The sequence below is a fragment of the Oncorhynchus kisutch genome, linkage group LG27, assembly GCF_002021735.2.
Source record: "Oncorhynchus kisutch isolate 150728-3 linkage group LG27, Okis_V2, whole genome shotgun sequence".
Classification (NCBI taxonomy): domain Eukaryota; kingdom Metazoa; phylum Chordata; class Actinopteri; order Salmoniformes; family Salmonidae; genus Oncorhynchus; species Oncorhynchus kisutch.
In genome coordinates, this window is record NC_034200.2 from 14365253 (window position 1) to 14384889 (window position 19637).

At 42.1% G+C, this 19637-nt stretch overlaps 1 protein-coding gene across 1 annotated transcript; it reads left to right on the forward strand.

The window, feature by feature from the left end:
• Positions 1 to 6939: 6939 nt before the first annotated feature.
• LOC109872368 (uncharacterized) lies at positions 6940 to 8320 on the forward strand. Its single transcript, XM_020463575.2, has 4 exons — positions 6940 to 7119; positions 7359 to 7481; positions 7599 to 7715; positions 7986 to 8320. The coding sequence occupies exons 1-4, from the start codon at positions 6940 to 6942 to the stop codon at positions 8199 to 8201; spliced, it is 636 nt and encodes a 211-aa protein (XP_020319164.1). The 3' UTR covers positions 8202 to 8320.
• Positions 8321 to 19637: the final 11317 nt, after the last annotated feature.

Genomic DNA, 19637 nt, shown 5'->3' on the forward strand with positions numbered 1-19637 from the left:
CATAAAAATAAAGATGCCCAGGGTCCCTGCTCATCTACGTGAACGTGCCTTAGGCATGCTGCATGGAGGCATGAGGACTGCAGACGTGGCCAGGGCAATGAATTGCAATGTCCGAACTGTGAGACGCCTAAGACAGAACTACAGGGAGACAGGATGGACACCTGATCGTCCTCGCAGTGGAAGACCACCTGTAACAACACCTGCACAGGATCGGTACATCCGAACATCACACAGCGGGACAGGTACAGGATGGCAACAACAACTGCCCGAATTACACCAGAAATGAACAATCCCTCCATCAGTGCCCAGACTGTCCGCAATAGGCTGAGAGAGGCTGGACTGAGGGCTTGTAGACCTGTTATAAGGCAGGTCCTCACCAGACATCACCGGCAACAACATTGCCTATGGGCACAAACCCACCCTCGCTGGACCAGACAGAGCTGACAAAAACTACTCTTCACTGATGAGTCGCAGTTTTGTCTCACCAGGGGTGATGGTTGGATTCATCTGGGACCTGTTGGATCGGAGGGTGAGGGCTAGGGCCATTCCCCCCTGAAATGTCCGTGAACTTGCAGGTGCCTTGGTGGAAGAGTTGGGTAACATCTCAAAATAAGAATTGGCAAATCTGGTGTAGTCCATGAGGAGGAGATGCACTGCAGTACTTAATGCAGCTGGTGGCCACACCAGATACTGACTGTTGCTTTTGTCCCCCCCCCCCCTTTGTTCAGGGACACATTATTCCATTTCTGTTAGTCACATGTCTGTGGAACTTGTTTAGTTTTTGTCTTGTTATGTTCACACAAATATTTACACATGTTAAGTTTGCTGAAAATAAACGCAGTTGGAGGACATGTACATGGAGGAGTCTAGTATTCATTAATTTATCAAAATAATGTTTTAATAAAAATATTTCAATCATTATTTGAATATGTTGGTAACCAGTTGTATAAAAATGATAATTCCCTCAAAGCTGGTGTTTGGAGGATATATTGACACGGTTTGCCAACCCTCGACGAACACCAGTGCCAATATATCCTCCAAACACCGGCTTCTCTGGCATTATAACTTAAATAAATACCAACACAGCACATATACATAACCAATGTTCTCTAGGAACACTTTGTGTAGACCTCCACAGGTCTGGTTCATCCTTGGGAGCAATTTCCAAATGCCTGAAGGTACCACGTGCAAACAATAGTATGCAAGTATAAACACCATGGGACCACACAGCCGCCATACCGCTCAGGAAGGAGACACATTCTGTCTCCTAGAGATGAATGTACTTTGGTGCGAAAAGTGCAAATAAATCCCAGAACAACAGCAAAGGACCTTGTGAAGATGCTGGAGGAAAAAGATACAAAAGTATCTATATCCACAGTTAAACGAGTCCTATATCGACATAACCTGAAAGGCAGTTCAGCACGGAAGAAGCACCTGCGGCAAAACCACCATAAAAAAAGCCAGTTTGCAACTACACAAGGGGACAAAGATCGGAATTTTAGAGAAATGTCCTCTGGTCTGATGAAACAAAAATAGAACTGTTTGGCCATAATGACCATTGTTATGTAAGGAGGAAAAAGGGGAATGCTTGCAAGCTGAAGAACACCATCCCAACGGTGAAGCACGGGGTGGCAGCATCATGTTGTGGGGGTGCTTTGCTGCAGGAGGGTGCACTTCACAAAATAGATGGCATCACGAGGAAAGAAAATTATGTGGATATATTGAAGCAACATCTCAAGACATCAGTCAGGAAGTTAAAGCTTGGTCGCAAATGAGTCTTCCAAATGGACAATGACCCCAAGCATACTTCCAAAGTTGTGGCAAAATGGCTTAAGGACAACAAGTCAAGGTATTGGAGTGGCCATCACAAAGCCCTGACCTCAATCGAATAAAAAATGTGTGGGCAGAACTGAAAAAGTGTGAGCGAGCAAGAAGGTCTACAAACCTGACTCAGTTACACCAGCTTTGTCAGGAGGAATGGGCCAAAATTCCCCCAACTTATTGTGGGAAGTCTGTGGAAAGCTCCCCGAAACGTTTGACCCAAGGCAATGCTACTGAATACTAATTGAAATAAATAAAATCTGAAGAAAAAAAAATTCTCTCTACTATTATTCTGACATTTCACATTCTTAACATAAAGTGGTGACACTAGCTGACCTGAAACAGGTGATTCTTACAAGGAGTAAATGTCAGAAATGGTTAAAAACTGAGTTTAAATATATTTGGCTAAGGTGTATTGTAAGGGGTACGTAATTGGTGGCAGTGAAGTCAAACGCAGGAGAGCAGAACTTGGTAAATAGCCAGAGCCGTTTATTAAACATGACTACCGGCATACAAAAAACAACAAACACATGGGCAACAAAACCCGTATCGCACCAGTCACACAATGCACATGTACTTGTATAAACAATTCCCGAAAAGGACATGGGGGAAACAGAGGGAACATATACAACATGTAATTAGGATATTGATACCAGGTGAGTGTGAAAACAAGACAAAACAAATGGAACATGGAAAATGGATCGGCGATGGCTAGAAGAGCGGTGACGTCGACCGCCGAACACCGCCTGAACAAGGAGAGGAACCGACTTCGGCAGAAGTCGTGACATGTATGTAAAGGTCCTACTTCAACAGTATAACCCCATCAACTATAATGCGGGTAACATACAGTATGTGCTGAAGTGTCAGCCAATGGAATTGTATTGTGCCTCAAACATTGTACAGTACCAATGCACTGATACCACAGAAACATTCTGGGAATGAAGAGGGGCATTCCTACCATAAATCCAGGCCGAAGAACCCTTTTGGAACCATTTTTCTAAGAGTGTATCCCTCCCACTGTGGGCTTTCCCCCATGGCTGCTCTGCTTAGCTTACTGTGTGACTGACAACAGCAGCAGGCCTCCCATTTAAGCCTCCTTATTTAAGCTCTCTGAAACTCTAGCGGAGGGTAATCTTAACATTACTAACTCTCTGTTGCCACGTACTACTTGAATTCTGACTTCTGGTCTTCACTGCATGTCCTGAGCTAACTTGAGAATAATCTGTCCAATAGGACCCTGTAATATAGAGATGTAATACTCATGTTGAGTATTAAACCAGAGTCAGTCATATTGTAAACTGAAAGTCATGCTTTTGACAAACCATGGAAAGGCTAATACTGTGCTTCGGTGACAAGGCAAGATGTATACATTTTTATGCCAACACTGTACCTGATAGGGGTTAGGTGAATTGGATAGGGTCACATAAACTAAATACGTTTGTACTATATCTGCTTCAGCACATGAACCGTTATTATTTATTATCAATGAGACCGACACTTCAATGTCATGAATCTTTTCCTTCACACAGACATACACGTGCAGCATTGTTAAGGAACAAATGGCACCTCAGTTGCTTGAGAAGGGGTGGTCGCTTGCTGGTGAATGCTTTTCGGATATTTACTGAGGGGTGTGGAAAAGATTTACAATGCCCCTCCAGACCGGCTGGTTTTATAAGCAAGGCCAGCTCTGATAGCATTCCCAATCATAACAACTCAAGATGGACAGTGAAAGTTGCACAATCACAATCACGCAAATCGATTGTGGGTCACTTTATGTGGATTGTTTTTAGACATGCAATGCTTTGGATAAAAGTAATACTGTAATAATTGTCCGTATATTATTACAGTAGATTGTCAGAAGCAATCTGTTTGACATTTTAGTCATTTAGCAGATGCTCTTATCCAGAGTGAATTACAGTTAGTGCATTCATCTTAAGTAGCTAGGTGGGACAACCACATATCACAGGCATAGTAAATACACTAATCTGTAAGGTAATATTACAGTATGATTGTGTGTGCATCAAGCAAGCACAACCATCGCTACAGCACTCCACCAATCAGGCCTTTATGGCAGAGTGGCCAGACGGAAGCCAAAAGGCACCTAAAGGATTCTCAGACTATGAGAAACAAGATTTTCTGGTCTGATGAAACCCAGATTGAACTCTTTGGCCTGAATGCCAAGGATCACGTCTGGAGGAAACCTGGCACAATCCCTACGGTGAAGCATGGTGGTGGCAGCATCATGCTGTAGGGATGTTTTTCAGTGGGAGGGACTGGGAGGCTAGTCAGGATTGAGGGAATATGAACGGAGCAAGTACAGGGAGATCCTTGATTTTTTTTTTTACTCTCCAGAGAGCTCAGGACCTCAGACTGGGGCGAAGGTTCACCTTCCAAAAGGACAACAACCCTAAGCACACAGCCAAGACAACGCAGGAGTGGCTTCGGGACAAGTCTCTGAATGTCTAGTGGCCAAGCCAGAGCCCAGACAAGAATCCGATCGAACATCTCTGAAGGGACCTGGAAATAGCTGTGTAGTGACACTCCCCATCCAACCTGACAGGGCTTGAGAGGATCTGCAGAGAAGAATGGGAGAAACTCCCCAAATACAGGTGTGCCAAGCTTGTAGCGTCATACCCAAGAAGATTGAAGGATGTAATCGCTGCCAAAAGTGATTCAACAAAATACTGTTTTTGCTTTGTCATTATGGGGTATTGTCTGTAGATTGATGAGGGGGGGGGGACGACTCCTTAATCAATTTTAGAATAAGGCTGTAATGTAACCAAATGTGGTAAGGTCAAGGGGTCTGAATACTTTCCGAATGCAGTGTATTATCTACTTAGTGTGACACCTCCAAGCAGAACTTACTACAGCATGTAGTTGCCTACAGTATCTTTGTGTCCTTTTTTCATTGTGACGTTTTTACCATGAACTATATTGAGTGACTGTTTATTTGCAATGACACATCTCCATGTGTAGATTACGACATAATGGAAATAAATGTGTGAAAAGAAATAGATTTTTTTATTTGCATTATCATTTTGTTTTAGACAAGATAAAAGTGTTCTCCAAAAGACACAAAGTGGTTGAAATGCCTTTGTTGCAGAGGATCTGACCCTCCTCTGGCCTTTCAAGCGACCTCACTGTAGATGGCTGTATCATGTTGGCTGTTCAAAACGTGCACCGTGCACGTGTTTTTGACAAGATAACAGGATTAAGATATTTCACTGCATGCCCAGGATGTGGTGAGAATGAGACAGTCCCACGTGATGATCCAGCAGTATAGTATGCAGGAGTCCAGCAGTATACTATGCAGGAGTCCAGCAGTATACTATGCAGGAGTCCAGCAGTATACTATGCAGGAGTCCAGCAGTATACTATGCAGGAGTCCAGCAGTATACTATGCAGGAGTACTAACGTATATACACTGAGAGTATAAAACATGAGGAACGCCATCCTAGTATTGAGTTTGCATCCCCCTTTGCCCTCAGAACAGCCTCGATTCGTCGATTCGTTGATGATGTCCCATGTTGCTTCCCACAGTTGTGTCAAATTGGCTGTGTCCTTTGGGTGGTGGATCATTCTTGATACACATGGGACACTGTTGAGCGTGAAAAACCCAGCAGCGTTGCAGTTCTTGACACACTCAAACCGGTGCGCCTGGCACTTACCACCGTACCCGTTCAAACGCACTTAAATCTTTTGTCTTGCCCATTCACCCTCTGAATGCCACACATACACAATCCATGTCTCAATTGTTACGAGGCTTAAAAATCCTTCTTCATCCTGAGTCCTCCCCTTCATCTACACTGATTTAAGTGGATTAAACAAGTGACATCAATAAAGCGATCATAGCTTTCACCTGGATTCACCTGGTCAGTCTATGTCATGGTAAGAGCAAGTGTTTGTAATATTTTGTACAATCAGTGTAGAACCTGCCGTTAAGAGGAGACTTGACACAGTTACATAGGTGACAGTAATGTGCAAATCTGAAAACCTTGTGGAACTTTCAGACAGGGAAATAAATGTTCCAGCATGGCTACTCTGTACAGTCAAAGTAAAGGTAACAACATAACATGCATATAGGCTTACTGTTCTGTACAGTATAGATGCCCACTAATTGATAAAAAGCCATTTATAAATGTGTGACATTCAAACAGAAGATCCAATTTACCCACATTACCAAATGAATATGTGAAACAGCATAGTTTCCTAATATTCTTCTCCTCGTCAGTTCAAAATGATACAAATCAGTCAAATGTACAGATAAGCTAGATACAGAAATCCAAAGTTTCTGTAGCTGGAAAGTTTTATGGTATGTGCTTGTGAGTTGCGAGTTTGTGTATTTGAGCTGGTGGTTCTTCGACCTAGTGGCAGACAGGCTTGGGAATAAAAGGTCTTTCAAACCAGAGTTGCAACACACATTTTGATTGACGGGGGGAACATGAATCATGAGATGCTTCACAACTTTCCTGGCTGACCTTTTCCTATTTCTAATTGGCCAACACCTTCAGAAACATTCGTCACTCAAGAACACTCAACTCCGTATGTCAATGAAGTGCACTTTTGACAAACTGTGTCATCAGCAATATTGTTTCTATTGTCATCATAGTAACAACAACAATATAGTTAACCCTGAAGCGTATTTAAGGTGTGATCACCCAGATTGAACATAGTTGTATAGATTTGAGGATCAAATCTATGCTTGCATTTCAGTGCAAAGTATAACAGTGGACAGTAACAGCTGCAAAAGTTATATTTGTTGTGTTCAGAATGATTGTTCATTATGCTGTTTAAAATAAATATATATCGAATTTAGCAATAAAGTTATATTTTGGTTTCATCTGACCATATGACATTCTCTCAATCTTCTTCTGGATCATCCAAATGCTCTCTAGCAAACTTCAGACGGGTAGGCCAATGCTCTGATTGATCTATTGAGCAGACAAATTAGGCTTTGTTGAAACATGTAGGAACATTTCAGGAAACACATTAGGCCATGTTCTGTATAAACACTTCAGGCGGGGGATCCCTAGAAGCCTGGATTGCTCAACCCTGGATTTCATTGTAAGAACAACAGACAGACTATAAAACAGCAGAAGTAGGAAGTAGGAATCAGACATGAAGATGAAGGTCCAGATGAGATCTCTCATCCTGCTCTCTGTGGCTGTCCTGCAGGTCAGATCTCAGAACCAGACTGAGACCAGATATGAAGACATCATCTCAGTTGCTTTGCCTCAGCTGCTTCCTGGGGAAGAGCAGGCTTTCCGTCCAATTCTGAACCAGCTCCAAGTCGAGACTGTGAGTATTCTGACAGTATGAATGTGTCCTTCCTTCAAAAAAGGTTTGTGTCATGTTTTATTTAATATTTTTCTTTCAGTCAAGTCAAGGGATAAATGTCTGTTTAATATGCACCATAGTGTACACATTTTCCAAGTCCTTTATTGTGGAAAAGAAACAGACTCAATGTGGGGGAATGACAATTGAAATGAATGACAATACTATAAGTCGCAGTATTGTCTTTGTCTCTCGGAAATCAGTTGAATACAGAGGATGTGGACCAGTCTGAGGTGTCTGTAAGACTGACCTTCCCCATGCAGGAGACTTTCTGCAGTAAATCACAGGGGCAGCCAGGCAAATCATGCCCTCTGAAGAAAAATGGGGTAAGAACAATTGGATTTTACAGTATTGTGGGGGAATAATAATCACGGGAAGCAGGAAATGACAAATAATATGCTGAGGTTATCAAATGGCTAATTGTCAATTACTCCTTCCTCTAGAAACTAATGATGTGCAGCATGAAGGTCAGACATCCGATTCTGGAGGCTAGCAACAACCTGAACACTGACCTGTCTACATTTGTTTGTGAATACATGGACGCAGAAGATGCTTTGCAGGTACTGAGCAATGCAAGTTATTTCTCAACACCCCCGTACCGACATTAGTTAGGATGTCATGATAATGGTGCCTAACAGTGTCAGATCAGTTGGTCTGCAATCTAAAAATGTAGATGTGGAAAGTGCATTATCTGCTTATGAATCTCATGGAGATTGAACTTCATGTTCCTTGAGATAGTAAACATGCACCTTATTTTTCTGATTATACTTGTCTAATTATTCCGATTTTTCACGCAAAAAAAATGCAATGAATATTTTTCATGATTGCAGCAGAAGATTCGGACAAGAAGAAGCAAAGTCAGAATATGCTCCAGAGGCGAAAATTGTCGCTCTCGTCCTGGGGGTGGCTCCTTAATTGGTCGTCCTGGGGGTGGCTCCTTAATTGGTCGTCCTGGGGGTGGCTCCTTAATTGGTCGTCCTGGGGGTGGCTCCTTTATCGGTCGTCCTGGGGGTGGCTCTCCTCCTGGGGGTGCCTCTTTTCATTGATGAATTTATCAGAGATCACAGTGATGGAAATCGCTTTGCATAGATCAGCACGCTACAACCTCTGGATAACTGCAAAGAACCCATCTATCAAAGAAATGTCATAAGGTTATTGATCTTTTTTTTTGTATCAACTGTGCCTAGTACCTACCTACTCTTACATGCCAATTGTTGAATATTATGAAAATTACTTCTAGATTATGTTTACGCCAATAAACTGCAAAATAAGTTTACAAAAGATAATGTCTGTAAAATGTGTTATTTATTTCATGTTTCACGGCAGTTCAGGAATTCAGTTTTTTTAACGTTTTTGTGTTTATTGTTCATTATGCTGTTTCAAATAAATATCTATACTCTGTTAGATCTATTAGGCCGGCAGTTTATCCTTTGCTGGAACATCTAGGACCGAACACAGATTCAAGTAAGAGTAATTAGTACGTGCCCGCCTAGGAACCCGAAATGTAAGAGCCATAATGCAAGAAAGGATATTTAGCTACTTTTAAAATATTATGTACACAAAAACATGTGCCACAATGGAGTCATTTGGCAGTTTACAGTGAAGAAAACAGAATTGCAGTGCAGCTTACATAAGAAAATGAACATGATTAATAGAGAAAACTTTAAAGGTCCAATGCGGCCGTTTTTATGTCAATATCAAATCATTTCTGAGTAAAAATGAAATACTTCACAGTGATCGTTTCAAATTAAAATGGTCAAAAATAAACAAAAATTTAGCAAGAATTTAGCAAGTACTGTCTGGGAGTGGTCTGAGAGAGGGGCCTAATTGGAGGAGCCTAATGGGTGAAAACTAGCTATTACTGGCAGAGAGCAGGGCAAACTTTCTTTGTTATTGGTCTATTAAGTTATACAAATCCAAAATCCCCACCCAGCCAAACAAAATGAAATTACAGGTCTCAAACAGCTCTTACACTAAAAGTTCATTATGATAATTTTTACAATTTTACAGTATTATTCCAACATCATAGTGTGGAAATGTATATAAAACTGCATTGCATTGCTCCTTTAATAAAAACGTTTCAATTTGAACAACTCCCCCATCTAGTGTCCTTTCAAAAAACTAGCAAGTGACGGTATTGGGCTTTTTTTTTGCTCCTGCAGTTGCCCACACTGCATTGTCCTTACTCCGGGTCGCTCATCCATTGTAGGTGGCAGCCAGCTGGAGAATTTGTTTGAACTCTGCAGCTTGAGGGCAAATTTCAGACAAAGCTCATTTCATCTCTGCTGCACTGGTTGCATCTGTCGGGTTTGACAGGCCACTGCGTATGAGGTGTAGTCAGAACCGAGGATGATCTTGAGGGCCCTCCTCTGAACTCTCTCTGAGGCAGGGATGGGCAACTTTCATGGGTGTGGGGGCCACAAAAAATTCTGAACTCATCATGAGTTTGAAGTATAAGGATGGTGGCGGTGGTGGTGTTCTCTCTCTGTATGGGTGTCGGTTTCTCAAGTGAAATAAAGCAACCTCCGAGATTTAAAAAGAAAAGGAAAATGCTTGTGGGAAAGTGGTTTCTCATTTCTTATCCCATCAGGGTATTTTTGTCTGTTACATGTAATAGCTTCTGACATCTGTCAAACGTAGAATAGATGGATATTTAAAGAGAGAGAAAAAGGAAAAGTATTCAAGTGTTTTATTTTTTAAAAACACTCCATGATACACGTGACACAGACCGTTTTTAAATGCATCAGTGGCTATAGATGTAGATATACACTGACTGTACAAAACATTAGGAACACCTGCCTAATATTGAGTTGCACCCCCCTTTGCCCTCAGAACAGCCTCAATTCGTCTGTGCATGGACTCCACAAGGTATCGAAAGCGTTACACTGTGATGATGTCACATGTTGACTCCAATGCTTCCCGCAGTTGTGTCAAGTTGGCTGTATGTCCCTTGGGTGGTCGATCATTCTTGATGCACATGGGATACTGTTGAGCGCTAAAAAAAACAGCAGCGTTGCAGTTCTTGACACATTCAAACCGATGCGCCTGGCACCTACTACCATACCTCGTTCATACGCACTTAAATCTTTCGTCTTGCCCATTCACCCTCTGAATGGCACACATACACAATCCATGTCTCAATTGTTTCAAGGTTTAAAAATCCTTCTTTATCCTGAGTCCTCCCCTTCATCTACACTGATTTAAGTGGATTTAACAAGTGACATCAATCAAGGTATCATAACTTTCAACTGGATTCACCTGTCATGGAAAGAGCAGGTGTTCCTAATGTTTTGTGCACTCAGTGTGTATTCTCAGTCACAAGTACCTGCCTTATTTGCATTTAATTAACGGTATCCTGCCTATATTGATTCTAAATGGCTCACAGAAGATGTTGAATATAACAATTCAACACATGAAGTCACAAAGGCAGGATACATAAGAGAAAGTGAATCTGCAGTGCGTAGATAAAACCATGCTAAGGACACTTCCACACGGGTCTGATTAGTGAGGAACATGACAGGTTGGTCTCTTGGCCTGCCACAGACCATAGATGGTCCACTCCTCCAAGGGTAGAGTGAGGCATTCTGGTGAGGAAAAACAGCATAAGGCACTCAGGGAAGAGGCTGGATAGAACAGAATGTTGAGGCAGTTCAATGTTTAGTTTTGATTTACATTTGGTTGAGATGTCAACTAGCGTGAATTCAACATGAAATGAACAACAAATGACACCATGTCATTGGATTTTGCTTCAAATTTAGGTGAAAAAAAGAGGTGGTGACTTTTTGCGAATCCAATCAGTTTTCCACATAGATTCAACTTCATTACATATATTTCTTTGGTTGAAATGATGTGAAACAACATTGATTCAACCAGTTGTTCCTAGTGGGTCCCTTTTATAAGAATAATTATTGTTATTTTAACGGAATAAAAAAAGGTCAAAACAATTACTTGATGCCAACACATCTTTCCAGCTAAATTACACGCTGAAGTTATTGCGCTTGGTGACCTCTGACTGTTTCATCCTAACATCCCATTGGTGCTGACATGGATAACAATATCCATGTACCATCTACAGTACACCCGCCAGTTTTAGTTTCAGTAGCCCTGCCCCTTAGTAAACAATGTATGATCACTGGATGATTCTTTTTAAGACTAATATTATGGGTAATGGAGTCACCAATGACCAAGGTTTTCAATCTGTCAGAGCTACTGGTGGGAGCCTTTGGTGGCTCAGACCCAGTAATGGGTGGAGGAGAGACCTGAGAAGGCTAGTTGCTTAGTGGGGAAAACCGGTGAAGGTTTCTGTCGGCTAAACGAGTGGCACTTTCCAGAAGCCATGAGAAAACTGCTCCAGAAGACTGCAATGGAAATGTGACAGAGAACTGGTATGGTTACATAAGACAGAAGGCAGAAACTAAAGTAGGGTGGATGGTCGGGGTAGATGGGTAAACGTATAATGTGAACATCTAGCAACTCAAAGGTTGTGTGTTCGAATCTCATCATGGACAACTTTAGTAGCTTAGCAGGTTAGCTAACTCTTCCACTAACCCTAAACCCCAATGTCAGCCGCTTAGCTTAAGCAGTTTGGAATTCGTAACATATCATTCCTTTTGCAAATTCATAACATACTGTACTGATGATGGACATTCTTAAATGAACACATAGGCCTACCATATGAAACGTAACATACCATACTAATTGCAGTGTCCCGGATTTACATTTACTATGTTACATCTACCCCTGAGTCCAGATTGCGGTTTCATATACCCAGATAACACTTACTCCTCTACTAACAATGTTCATTAAAGCATCTTTGTTCAAAGTATTTTTATAGGAAATGACAGCGCCTAATCAACAGTGTCCTAGCCTCAACTCAACCTCACCGGTAGAGGAAAACACTTAACAGGATCCAGAGGGAAATGATCTGCGTGGGATACAGTATAGTGTTTATTATTCGAGCTGAGCCACTTGCAGAAGGCAGTCGAATGTGTGCAGTTGGTGGAAAAAGAGGTATAGTGCTTCGTGGAATACAATCTTATGAATTACAGTTTTTTTCCCGAACCTAGCAAGGTTGCTAGATGTTGGACTGATGTCGCTACAGTACCTCCTTCCTTTGGGAGAGCGTGTCCCCGCGTTTCTCTATACCAAGTCCCTCACGTATACACGCCTCTCCTGAACAGCCGGGAAGTGGCAGGCTAAGCAAGGGGTAGCTTTCAGGATTTTAAGAGTATTTTAAATGTTTATTTTAATAATAGATTCTGTCTGTTTCAATATGTATTTCCCTGAACTGTATCTGTCTACACCCAAACAAAACAAATCACACAACTTGTCTGTAAGGTCCTGGGTGTCGTGAGGATGAAATCAGGCGCAGGAAAGCAGAGTTCAATAAAGTGCTTTCTTTAATGCACACACGGTGAACTACGGTCACCCCACCAGACACAGGGAAACGAAAACAGTCTAGCACTAAATACACGAACATGTACATCTAATGCAAACACCAGGGTTACAATAATCAATCCCGCACAAAGAACCAGGCGGGCCGGCTGACTAATAAAGCCTCACTAATTATAACCAACTCAAAACAGGTGTACTCAATAAACACATAAGGAGGGGGAGAAAATAATCAGTGGCAGCTAGTAGGCCGGCGACGACGACCGCCGAGCGCCACCCGAACGGGAAGGGGAGCCACCTTCGGTCGGAGTCGTGACATTGTCTGTAGACCTAGACATGAGGAAAGATGATGCTATACATGCTATACACACAGCCATGCAATCTACATAGACAAACATTGGCAGTAGAATGGCCTTCCTGAAGTGCGCAGTGACTTTCAACGTGGCACCGTCATAGGATGCCACCTTTCCAACAAGTCAGTTCGTCAAATTTCTGCACTGGTCAACTGTAAGTGCTGTTATTGTGAAGTGGAAATGTCTATGAGCAACAATGGCTCAGCCGCGAAGTGGTAGGCCACACAACCTCACAGAATGGGACCGCCGAGTCCTGAAGCGCGTAGCGTGTAAAAATCATCTGTCCTCCATTGCAACACACTACCGAGTTCCAAACTGCCTCTGGAAGCAACATCCACACAATAACTGTTCGTTGGGAGCTTCATGAAATTGGTTTCCATGGCCGAGCAGCCGCACACAAGATCACCATGCACAATGTCAAGCTCCGCCTGTAGTGGTGTAAAGCTTGCTGCCATTGGACTGGAGCAGTGGAAACGCATTCTCTGGAGTGATGAATCACACTTCACCATCTGGCAGTCCGATGGACTAATTTGGGTTGGGCGAATGCAAGGAGAACGGTACCTGCGCAAATGCATAGTGCCAACTGTAATGTTTGGTGGAGGAGGAATAATGGTCTGGGACTGTTTTTCATGGTAATGGTTTGGGCTAGGTCCCTTAGTTCCAGTGAAAGGAAATCTTAACGCTACAGCACACAAAGATAGTCTAGACGAGTCTGTGCTTCTGTCTAATTATTTATATTTTCACACAAAAATGTAATTAATATGCAGCAGAAGATTCGGATAAGTAGAAGCAAGGCCAATGGAGTCTTAAAGGGCTCTAAGGGGTGCAGCAAAGGTTCCAAGGGGTCATTAGAGGTAGTACTGAGAGTGGCTCCTCGATCACCTCCATGGCAACTTCCATCTATCAAAGAAACAAGTTGTGGCTAATGGGTGAACAACCTTTAGCTTATTTTTCTAAAAGGCTGCTGAGACTGATAACTATTTTCTAACCTTCTGAACTGTTTGTGATTTGCTGATATACCTATTTATTCTTACATGTGAATTGTTGAAACTTAAACTGGATATAATTATCAGTAGTTCTCAGTGGCGACCCGTCATTCCGGGCAGGTGGGGCTGTGCTCTGTTTTGAGACCCACATTTTTGGGGGGTTGACTGTTTGGCATGTTATTTTGCCGTCAATACGTGACATATATCAGTTTGCAAACAATGTAAAAAAATTAAATAAAGCTGCATACAAACATGTTCTCTTTTTTGTTTTCTTGAGTAAGGCAGCTCCAAAATGCAGGTGTTTCTGTGGTGGTTTGGGCAGCCAGTGGAAAATACGAAGCGTAGGAGTTGGTAATGTTCATTAGTTGCGCTGTGATTGGCTCAGTGTTTTGTCACTCATGGGGACACTATTTCACCTCCAAATCTAAGGGTAGAGCTAAAAAATTAAAGCCCCTCGGGTGCTGCCATAGAGTTACATTAAAGGTGCCCATCCAAGAAGACTCATGGTTATTGGCCACAGATATAATGACGTTAAATGACGTTATATCTACAGTAGCTTTGATTGGACTGATCCTGTCAACATCATACTTCCAAAATCTTAGCTTAGCAGTCATCATCATGAATCAAGCCGACAGTCTACTGGCAAATCCTTTTTAATCCTTGACATATGAATAGAAGTAATGAAAATAAATTATAGATAAAACGTATCGGTGCTCATCGGCCATTGGACATAAACAATACACACAAGTTGGAAATCACAAATACAACAATGAGTGGTTTGGAAGGAATCAGTGGCTAACTGCAAGCATTGCAAAGTAATCACTAGCCTGCTATTCAGTGGAGTGGGTGTGTGGTCCCAAGTCTGGGTTTAATGGTCTCTTTTCCAAGCTTAAAAGGATAAACATTCAACATTTGCCATGCTGTCAATCCAGCATGATTTATGCAGCGCACAAAACAACTGGAAACTCGGAACTGGTAAATCTGACTTCAGTGAGTTGAAGACAACTGGGAACTCTGGAAAATACGAGCTCCGACTGGGAAAATACACTTTAACTCGTCATCCAACTCGGAATTGTAAATTGGGAACTCAGGCCTCATTCTAGAGCTACGCCCTGAAGATCACTGACGTCATCGTGATTCAACCTTGATTTTTTTTCAGATTCTTTCTGACAACGTACATCCATGTATATCTGATCAAATTCTGAAAGACAAGCATTGCAATTTTGAATTCCGTAAAGTGATTCTGGAAGAGGTGAATCATTTTTTGGTTTATCAACAATGACAAGCCACCGGGGTTTGACAACTTGGATGGAAAATTACTGATAATAATAGTGGATAATATTGCCACTCATATTTACCATATTTTCAACTTAAGCCAACTAGAAAATGTCTGCCCCCAGGCTTGGAGGGAAGCAAAAGTCATTCCGCTACCTAAGAAAAGTAAAGCCCACTTTACCCCCTTTACATCAACAACATAGCGTAGGCAGTAGTAGGCTCTCTCATCAATTTATATGCAGATGATACAGTCCTATACTCAGCTGGCCCCTCCCTGGATTTTGTGTTAAATGCTCTACAAGAAAGCTTTCTTAGTGTTCAACAAGCTTTCTCTGCCCTTAACCTTGTTCTGTACACCTCCAAAACAGGTTGTGGTTTGGTAAGAAGAATGTCCCTCTCCCCACAGGTGTGATTACTACCTCTGAGGGTTTAGAGCTTGAGGTAGTCATCTCCTACAAGTACTTGGGAGTATGGCTAGACAGTACACTATCCTTCTCTCAGCACATATCAAGCTGCAGGCCAAGGCTAAATCTAGACTTGGTTTCCTCTATCATAATCGCTCCTCTTTCATGCCAGCTGCTAAACTAACCCTGATTCAGATGACCATGCTAGATTACGGAGACGTAATTTATAGATTGGCAGGTAAGGGTGCTCTCGAGCGACTAGATGTTCTTTACCATTTGGCCATCAGATTTGCCACCAATGCTCCTTATAGGACACATCACTGCACTCTGTAAACTGGTCATCTCTGTATACCAATCGCAAGACCCACTTGTTGATGCTTTTTTGTAAAAGGGGGGCTCACTCCCCCCTATATGTGATACCAACTGCAGCCCTCATCCTCTACATACAACACCCGTTCTACCAGTCACATTCTGTTAAAAGTCCCCAAAGCGCACACATCCCTGGGTCGCACCTCTTTTCAGTTCGCTGCAGCTAGCGACTGGAATGAGCTGCAACAAACACTCAAACCGAATAGTTTTATCTCAATCTCTTCATTCAAAGATTCAATCATGGACACTTACTGACAGTTGTGGCTGCTTCGTGTGATGTATTGTTGTCTCTACCTTCTTGCCCTTTATGCTGTTGTCTGTGCCCAATAATGTTTGTACCATGTTGTGTTGCTACCATGTTGTTGTCATGTTGTGTTGCTACCATGCTCTGTTGTCATGTGTTGCTGCCATGCTATATTGTTGTCTTTAGGTCTCTCTTTATGTAATGTTGTCTCTTACCGTGATGTGTGTTATGTCCTATATTACAGTGCCTTGCGAAAGTATTCGGCCCCCTTGAACTTTGCGACCTTTTGCCACATTTCAGGCTTCAAACAAAGATATAAAACTGTATTTTTTTGTGAAGAATCAACAACAAGTGGGACACAATCATGAAGTGGAACGGCATTTATTGGATATTTCAAACTTTTTTAACAAATCAAAAACTGAAAAATTGGGCGTGCAAAATTATTCAGCCCCTTTACTTTCAGTGCAGCAAACTCTCTCCAGAAGTTCAGTGAGGATCTCTGAATGATCCAATGTTGACCTAAATGACTAATGATGATAAATACAATCCACCTGTGTGTAATCAAGTCTCCGTATAAATGCACCTGCACTGTGATAGTCTCAGAGGTCCGTTAAAAGCACAGAGAGCATCATGAAGAACAAGGAACACACCAGGCAGGTCCAAGATACTGTTGTGAAGAAGATTAAAGCCGGATTTGGATACAAAAAGATTTCCCAAGCTTTAAACATCCCAAGGAGCACTGTGCAAGCGATAATATTGAAATGGAAGGAGTATCAGACCACTGCAAATCTACCAAGACCTGGCCGTCCCTCTACACTTTCAGCTCATACAAGGAGAAGACTGATCAGAGATGCAGCCAAGAGGCCCATGATCACTCTGGATGAACTGCAGAGATCTACAGCTGAGGTGGGAGACTCGGTCCATAGGACAACAATCAGTCGTATATTGCACAAATCTGGCCTTTATGGAAGAGTGGCAAGAAGAAAGCCATTTCTTAAAGATATCCATAAAAAGTGTTGTTTAAAGTTTGCCACAAGCCACCTGGGAGACACACCAAACATGTGGAAGAAGGTGCTCTGGTCAGATGAAACCAAAATTGAACTTTTTGGCAACAATGCAAAACGTTATGTTTGGCGTAAAAGCAACACATCTCATCACCCTGAACACACCATCCCCACTGTCAAACATGGTGGTGGCAGCATCATGGTTTGGGCCTGCTTTTCTTCATTCTGGAAGAAAACCTGATGGAGTCTGCAAAAGACCTGAGACTGGGACGGAGATTTGTCTTCCAACAAGACAATGATCCAAAACATAAAGCAAAATCTACAATGGAATGGTTCAAAAATAAACATATCCAGGTGTTAGAATGGCCAAGTCAAAGTCCAGACCTGAATCCAATCGAGAATCTGTGGAAAGAACTGAAAACTGCTGTTCACAAATGCTCTCCATCCAACCTCACTGAGCTCGAGCTGTTTTGCAAGGAGGAATGGGAAAAAATGTCAGTCTCTCGATGTGCAAAACTGATAGAGACATACCCCAAGCGACTTACAGCTGTAATCGCAGCAAAAGGTGGCGCTATAAAGTATTAACTTAAGGGGGCTGAATAATTTTGCATGCCCAATTTTTCCGTTTTTGATTTGTTAAAAAAAATTGAAATATCCAATAAATGCCGTTCCACTTCATGATTATGTCCCACTTGTCGTTGATTCTTCACAAAAAAATACAGTTTTATATCTTTATGTTTGAAGCCTGAAATGTGGCAAAAGGTCGCAAAGTTCAAGGGGTCGAATACTTTCGCAAGGCACTGTATATATATATTTTTTTTATTCCAGCCCCCATCCACACAGGAGGCCTTTTTCCTTTTGGTAGGCCGTCAATGTAAATAAGAATTTGTTCTTAACTGACTTGCCTAGTTAAATAAAAATAAAATAAATAAATAAATACTGGCTCAAATAGCCGACCAATCAGCCTGTTACCAACAAAATTGTGTTTGACCAGATACAGTGCTATTTTACAGTAAACAAATTGACAGCAAACTTTCAGCACACTTATAGGGAAGGACATACAACAAGCACAGCACTTACACAAATTACTGATGATTGGCTGAGAAAAATTTATTAAAAGATTGTGGGGCTGTTTTGTTAGACTTCAGTGCGACTTTTGACATTATTGATCATAGTCTGCTTCTGGAAAAACATATGTGTTATGGCTTTACACCCCCTGCTATATTATGGATAAAGAGTTACCTGTCTAACATAAACAGAGGGTGTTCTTTAATGGAAGGCTCTCCAACATAATCCAAGTAGCATCAGGAATTCCCCAGGGCAGCTGTCTAGGCCCATTACTTTTTTCAGTCTTTACTAATGGCATGCCACTGGCTTATGCAGATAACTCAACACTATACATGTCAGCTACTACAGCAACTGAAATGACTGCATCACTTAACAAAGAGTTGCAGTTAGTTTCAGAGTGGGTGGCAAGGAATAAGTCAGTCCTAAATATTTCTAAAACTTAAAAGCATCGTATTTGGGACAAATCATTCATCAATCAAATCAATCATTCATCTCTAAACCCTAAACCTCAACTAAATATTGTCATAAATAATGTGGAAATTGAGCAAGTAGAGGTGCCACAAAAAGGGACTTAGGAAAATTGCAATTGTCTCAGAACAGGGCAGCACGGCGAGCCCTTGGATGTACACAGAGAGCTAATATTAATAATATGTCAATCTCTTCTGGTTCAAAGTGGAGGAGAGATCGACTTCATCACTACTTGTACACTGCTCAAAAAAATAAAGGGAACACTAAAATAACACATCCTAGATCTGAATGAATGAAATATTCTTATTAAATACTTTTTTCTTTACATAGTTGAATGTGCTGACAACAAAATCACACAAAAATGATCAATGGAAATCAAATTTATCAACCCATGGAGGTCTGGATTTGGAGTCACACTCAACATTAAAGTGGAAAACCACACTACAGGCTGATCCAACTTTGATGTAATGTCCTTAAAACAAGTCAAAATGAGGCTCAGTAGTGTGTGTGGCCTCCACGTGCCTGTATGACCTCCCTACAACGCCTGGGCATGCTCCTGATGAGGTGGCGGATGGTCTCCTGAGGGATCTCCTCCCAGACCTGGACTAAAGCATCCGCCAACTCCTGGACAGTCTGTGGTGCAACGTTGGTGGATGGAGCGAGACATGATGTCCCAGATGTGCTCAATTGGATTCAGGTCTGGGGAACGGGTGGGCCAGTCCACAGCATCAATGCCTTCCTCTTGCAGGAAGTGCTGACACTCCAGCCACATGAGGTCTAGCATTGTCTTGCATTAGGAGGAACCCAGGGCCAACCGCACCAGCATATGGTCTCACAAGGGGTCTGAGGATCTCATCTCGGTACCTAATGGCAGTCAGGCTACCTCTGGCGACCACATGGAGGGCTGTGCGGCCCCCCAA